The 6,000-nt window shown below is 42.0% G+C and overlaps 1 protein-coding gene across 7 annotated transcripts in view; it reads left to right on the top strand.

The window, feature by feature from the left end:
* The first annotated feature begins 638 nt into the window (after nucleotides 1–638).
* Nucleotides 639–6,000, top strand: part of OPA1 (OPA1 mitochondrial dynamin like GTPase) — an 83,721-nt gene continuing 78,359 nt past the window's right edge. For 6 of the 7 annotated variants that reach the window (XM_037909737.2, XM_037909734.2, XM_037909736.2 and 3 more), the window contains exons 1-4: nucleotides 639–807; nucleotides 4,088–4,406; nucleotides 4,754–4,850; nucleotides 5,660–5,767. In XM_037909737.2, coding sequence (XP_037765665.1) covers nucleotides 785–807; nucleotides 4,088–4,406; nucleotides 4,754–4,850; nucleotides 5,660–5,767 — 547 coding nt within the window. In that variant the 5' untranslated portion in view covers nucleotides 639–784. Of the gene's footprint in view, nucleotides 808–4,087; nucleotides 4,407–4,751; nucleotides 4,851–5,659; nucleotides 5,768–6,000 lie in introns of those variants that run through there. The other variant, XM_037909738.1, reaches the window with a different exon arrangement.

Here is a 6,000-nt window from a genome sequence, read left to right as displayed (position 1 = left end):
CCTTGATAATCTGTCCCTTATCCCCCGATAACCAGAAACTTCTACGCTTAAACTCTGAACCGTTTTCTTTTTACTGCCACATGATCTGAATGAAATGATTAAATCTGTTCCTAGCAGTTTAATCTCTTTTGAGGAACACTTGCAACACCGGCTACTTCAACATCATCTTAATTCGCCTGTTCGAACCGAGACGCGGCAGTGGGGCGCGAACAGTGCTCGGTCCAAATCCTGCCGCGCCGCATGAGGTTTAAGCTCTGGACTGGGCGCTTGGCCTTTTATTTTCTTTGGCACCCAGCCCCCGACCTTTTGTGCCCACCACTTAGCCTCCCTGGCGATCTCCCCCGGTCGCTAGTAGCCCTGTTTTCTGTCCGACCCCAGCCCCTGTGTTTGGTGGCGGGCTGGGCTGGGGCCCCTCTGCACTGGGGGCGGGCAATGAACGTGCCCTGAGCAGGCCGGTGACTAGGGCAGGACGCCCAGCTCGCGGGTGCAAGGCGCGGGAGCTGGGGGCACGGGCCGCTGCCTTTCGCTGGCTGGGCCAGGAGCGGCTCAGGGAGATTTCCGGCCCGGAACCGTTCTCGCGGGCCCGCGTTTCCGGCCGGGAACAGTTCTCACGGGGCCGCGTTTCCGGCCGGGCCGGGCTTGGGGACGGACCGCCCCTCCCCCCCCGGAAGCGGCCCGACGGCGCCGGTCGCGCGGGCTCCGGGCGGACTCTGCGCGAGGCCGCGACTCCCCCGGGCGGCGAGGGGCTGAGGCGGGGCCCGGGCGCACCGGAGCCGGCCCCAGGATGTGGCGGGCCGCGGCCGCGTGGTGAGTGCGGGGCGCGCCCGGGGCCCGGGCTGGGGGGGGCCCTCGGAGACCGGCCCGCGCGCAGGCCTGGGGCGGGACGGGGCCTGCCGGGGCTCCCGCAGGCGCGCTCCCCGCGGCGGCCGCGCTCTGAGGCGGCTCGGGTCCCCGCGTCTGTCGCTGGGTAGCCCGTTCCCCGCCTCCGAGGCGCCTCCCGGGCTTCTCCGGGCTTGGGGGACGGAGAGAACCGCGGGATCGTCACATCTGGCTCCTGCCCTCTTCACCCCCCTGTCCCAGATTGGTAATATCGAGCCCCGCCAGGCGCCGCGCAGAGCCTCGAGGCACCCTGCTGCGTGCCATGATGGAAACTGACCGCTTATCCTGCTCCTTGTCTCCTGTCTTTTAGCTGGGTTTTGATCCAGGACGATGCTTTGTCTCTCACCCTGTAACTACTTAGGTTCTTTAGCAGTCTCTTCTGAAGGACCTTCTCGCAGCCCTGGGAAAGTCTAAATAAATGTCAACCGATTCTCTGGTTCCATTGCCCAGTTAGACACAATCTCACTTAGGCACAAAGATCACACACAGACAGATGCAAATGGCAGCCAGTCTCCCCTGCCCAGCTTATTTTCACATATGGCTTACTTTCCACCCTTGTGTTTTCTTTGTGCTTTGCCTAGGAGTTCTCTTTCACCTCAACTGCTGCTTGGCAGGTATTTTAAAAATTTGAAATTGATTGGTCGTGTCCTGACCCTAGATGCTGGGTATATTATTTTTCAAACCTTGCTCATAGCTGAAAACAGTATGTTAATGACTGATGGTTTACAGTTATATTGACTTTCATCCCAGGTGCTTAGATATGAGAGCACGGGGTACTATATAAGATCAGAAAAAGTGCTTTACAGGTATCCATACAACACAACTGCAGTACAGCAGTTACTGAAGTGGCAAGCAGGCAGACACCAGCAGTGGAACTGGAAAGCCAAAATTTCTCATGAAATGAATATTCAGAATAAAACTTGAATCAGGGCCATTGAAATGTTTAGTTTCTATATAACTTGTATGTTTTATAATAGATATAAGATACACTATATATCTGGAAATATAATCTATAAATATAACACTGTTAAAATTAATGTTGTAATAATATAAATGTTGAAATAAAATTAAACAAAACAGCATTATTGAAACTAAACATTTCAACTTCTTTCCATTAAAAACCTGTGTCAGTCAACAGGTTCTCACAAAACATCTTGGTTTTTGAGAAAACTGCGTTTTTTTTATGGACTTTTACTGTTGAGAACATTTTGACCAGTTCTAACCAAGAGTATGTGACAGCTTAGAGGATAATAAAGATCTTGGCATGGCACTGGAATAAACCTTTACTTTTATGAGAAGTGGCATGAAATCTTTACTGTGCACTTTAAAGCAGAAGGGAGTTGATATTTTTGGTATTATTCAAATGACAATATGATTGTTAACTAAGTTCTAGCTGCTGTGATATCTAAGGGAATGCAACTTGGGCAAAAAATAAATGTGCAGGATTAAAAAATTTCATTGTCTGATTTTTATTTCAAATCCAGGTGTGTTTTTTTTCAAAAATATGATTTTATCATATATCCCTTTAAGCTGGGTTCAAACGAACAACTAGAGGTGGCCGTCAGATCACTATTTACTATCTTTTCATCTCTGCTGAAAAGATTAAATATTTCTGTACACTGAGTGTAGGCCCAGAAAATGAAAGAGCTAAGTGCAGCCATAAGCTTCCTTATGGATTGACCATATTCAGTCTCAGTCATTGGCTCCTAAAGCAGAAGGAATTAAAATATTTCTGGTTCTGTGGTCATCTTCCATGCTAGAAGCACTTTCACATCAACTATTCCGAAGCCAAAGTTTCTATTAAAGTCCTAAGTGATGAGTTTTAACCCCGTTGTGTTTTCCTTTCAAGGTGGTGATAGTTGGGAAGGAAGGGATTATGGGATTCCTATTGATCATGTCCCTTGCTGGTTGCTAGATGATTAACTTAATTATTGAGGCACAGCTTCATAATTTATCAAAATAAGAAATAATTGCAGGATATTGTTTCAGAGTAGCAGCCCTGTTAGTCTGTATTCACAAAAAGGAAAGGAGTACTTGTGGCACCTTAGAGACTAACAAATTTATTTGAGCATAAGCTTTCGTGAGCTACAGAAATCATAGAAATCATTTTCTATGATTAGGATACTTGTGAGCTGTAGCTCACGAAAGCTTATGCTCAAATAAATTTGTTAGTCTCTATTTTGTTGAAAAGCTGTAGCACGTAAAACAGTATGCGACTGTGTAATTAAAACTATCGTAATGCTTATTCACAAGGGGGCCAAATTAGGGATGCACAGACTGGCATTTCCTAATGTTCCTAAGGACTTTGTGACCTTAATAATGATCTTTTAATGTAGGGGTTTTGAATACAGTTCTGGGTAAGGTAGTTAGGTAAACTCTCTATTATATATGTCTTCTCGTGTGAAAAGATTTTTCTTCCTTCCCTAAGATGGGAGTGGAACATTGTAGCCATGTTCCTGTATAGACTTTCCACTCCGGTTGAACGTGCACAAAACCAAGTTCTTGTGTTCTTATGCACTTATTCACCAATTTCAGCTGCAGAAGTTAAGTTTATAAGACGCAGATGTCCTAACCCAAGCATTGATACTTATTTCTGTCCTTCAAATCCTTGTTAACAAGTGAGAGGTTGCTTATCCAGTAAGTATCCTTTAAACCAAAGTATTTTATCCAATTCAACATTTTCTATGATTAGGATACAAATATTGATGAAGATATGTCATTTTAATATGTCAAGCTAATATATAGGGGGTTAGCCAATGTAGTGTTTAAAGGAACAAAACATTACTATATATCTACTAAATGAAAACATTATGGAATATTTAAGAATGGATTAGATAGTCATTGCACATTTTTTGAAATAATTGCAAATGTTATTCTATTCAAAAGGCTATGAGAGCCCACAGGATCTATGTTGGCTAGTAGCAGGGAAGGAATTTCCTGTATGGTAAAAAGAAAAGGAGGACTTGTGGCACCTTAGAGACTAACCAATTTATTTGAGCATGAGCTTTCGTGAGCTACAGCTCATTAAAGCATTGAACCTTTGGAATGATGCTCTACTTTATTTTTCATCCTCTGTAAATCAGTCTCTCTCTCTCTCATATACTTTGTGTGCTGGAGGTAGGATACAGGACTAGTTGGACTAAAAGTGTTTTGAGTAGAGCTGTCACATAATCTTAATTTGTTTCTTTATTTTTATTTTTTCTTCCAGTGTTGTCTGCCAAACCTTAGCAAATAGCAGCTATGGAGTAAAAGGAAAATCACCACTGCAAAAATTGCACCTTGTTTCCCGAAGTATTCATCATCCCCATTATACAAGTTCAAAGTTTCAGAGACCTCCATTAAGGACATCAATTCAACAGTTCTCCTCTCTTAATCGTCTTCCCTTACGGAAAACTAAACTTTTATTTGTAAAATATGGATACCTGCCCCATAGAAATTTCTGGGTAGCTAGACTGGCTTCAAGGCTTCTAAAACTTCGCTATCTTGTACTAGGATCTGCAGTAGGTGGTGGTTATACAGCAAAAAAGGTATTTATTTGCAGAGGCCATTTTATATGTTTCATATTGTCTGCCAGGCATTTCTGAGTAGTAGTTATTGCTGTAGTCAGTAAAATGGGGAGTGCCATCATTTGATCAAATAAAGACAGTGGAGAATATGAGGGTAGAGAGGGACAAGTTATTTAAATTACTAGAATAGATCATATTGGATGGAAATGGGATTGGGTTTTGATGACTGTTTTGTAGATGTTCTGTGACTAAGCCAAAAAGCCAGTGTGTAAGATTGCAAGCTAGCGCAATAGATTAGTAGGTAAATTCTTTCAAGTAGAACATTTATATGCTTCTCTTATGACTTTTTTTTTCTGTTTGTGTATTAGACATATGATCAATGGAAGGAGATGCTGCCTGATCTCAGTGACTATAAGTGGATTGTTCCTGACTTCATTTGGGAGCTTGATGAACACATTGACTTTGGTATCACAAAAGCTAAAATATGCTTTGATTGCTAAAGATCAGCATATGCAACTCTTAGATTTAAGAACATAGGTGTTCAGAAGTTGGTTGCTTCTATATAAATGTTCTTACAACATGATTTTAATAAGATAAGTGCTCAGGGGTGTGTCTTGGGAAGGCACACATCTTATATATGCATTCTAAGAGGAAAAGACCACATAACATTTGGTGGTGGTTATTCCAGCATCTATCCCTCACATGGGTGCATTGCTTGAGACTAGACGAAAAAATCTAATTATTCCATAATTCAATCATACACTCTCAGTGATGGTATTTAAAGTATGCTGTCAGCCTGAAATCTTTTTGTTTTTGTGTTTTTAAAGGAAAGAATTAAAAGTAGCAGCAGGTGCTATACTTGGCTTGTTTTTGTTATATTCAAATTCTTGTTTTTGTGAATATTTCTCTTTCTGGTTGCTATGTGAAAGACCCATACAAATAAAAGGGATATCTGACTAAGTATGCAGAAGGAACTGTGAAACAGCCTAGCCACAAAATGCTGTTGAATGCACCAAATAAACAAATTGAAAAATAGGAAAATATTGTCTTTGAATGTTTATTACAGTAATTGTGTTGTACAAATGCTCTCTCGCATACATAGAAACCTAAACAAACAAACATTAAAATATAGAAGAGAAGCATTTTGATTCCTGACAAAGAAAAATGGAATGAGCATGTGAATGTGTGTTTTAATTTTTAGGTAGCTGCTAGATTTTACAGTGTAAATTATTCTCACTTATAAAAAAACTCACCTTTTTATACTTTTTCCCTAGAAAAACTTAGCAAAGCCCTTCCTGATGCAGAAGACCTCGCTAAACTTCTACCTGACTTTGACAAGATTGGAGAGAGCCTCAGTTCCCTGAAGGGCTTTTTCTCGCCTGGTGAGAACAATTTTTCAGCGTTGTTTTACTTATGAGAATGTGTATTGTTACAAAGTGAGATCACAAACACGTCTTTAAACAACAACAAGAAAAAGGTTTGTGGAAATCGTGTGCTGTTCTACGAGTATGTCAATTTTTTGTTTAGAAATAAATTGTGGTAACAAATACTCAATGAGAACTGAGAGATGTGAAACTGAACAGTGAATTCTAGACTCCCGGTCAAACTAAAAACA

The sequence above is a fragment of the Chelonia mydas genome, chromosome 9, assembly GCF_015237465.2.
Source record: "Chelonia mydas isolate rCheMyd1 chromosome 9, rCheMyd1.pri.v2, whole genome shotgun sequence".
NCBI lineage: Eukaryota > Metazoa > Chordata > Testudines > Cheloniidae > Chelonia > Chelonia mydas.
Note: the sequence above shows the minus strand (reverse complement) of the source record. Positions and strands in the feature narration are given on the sequence as shown.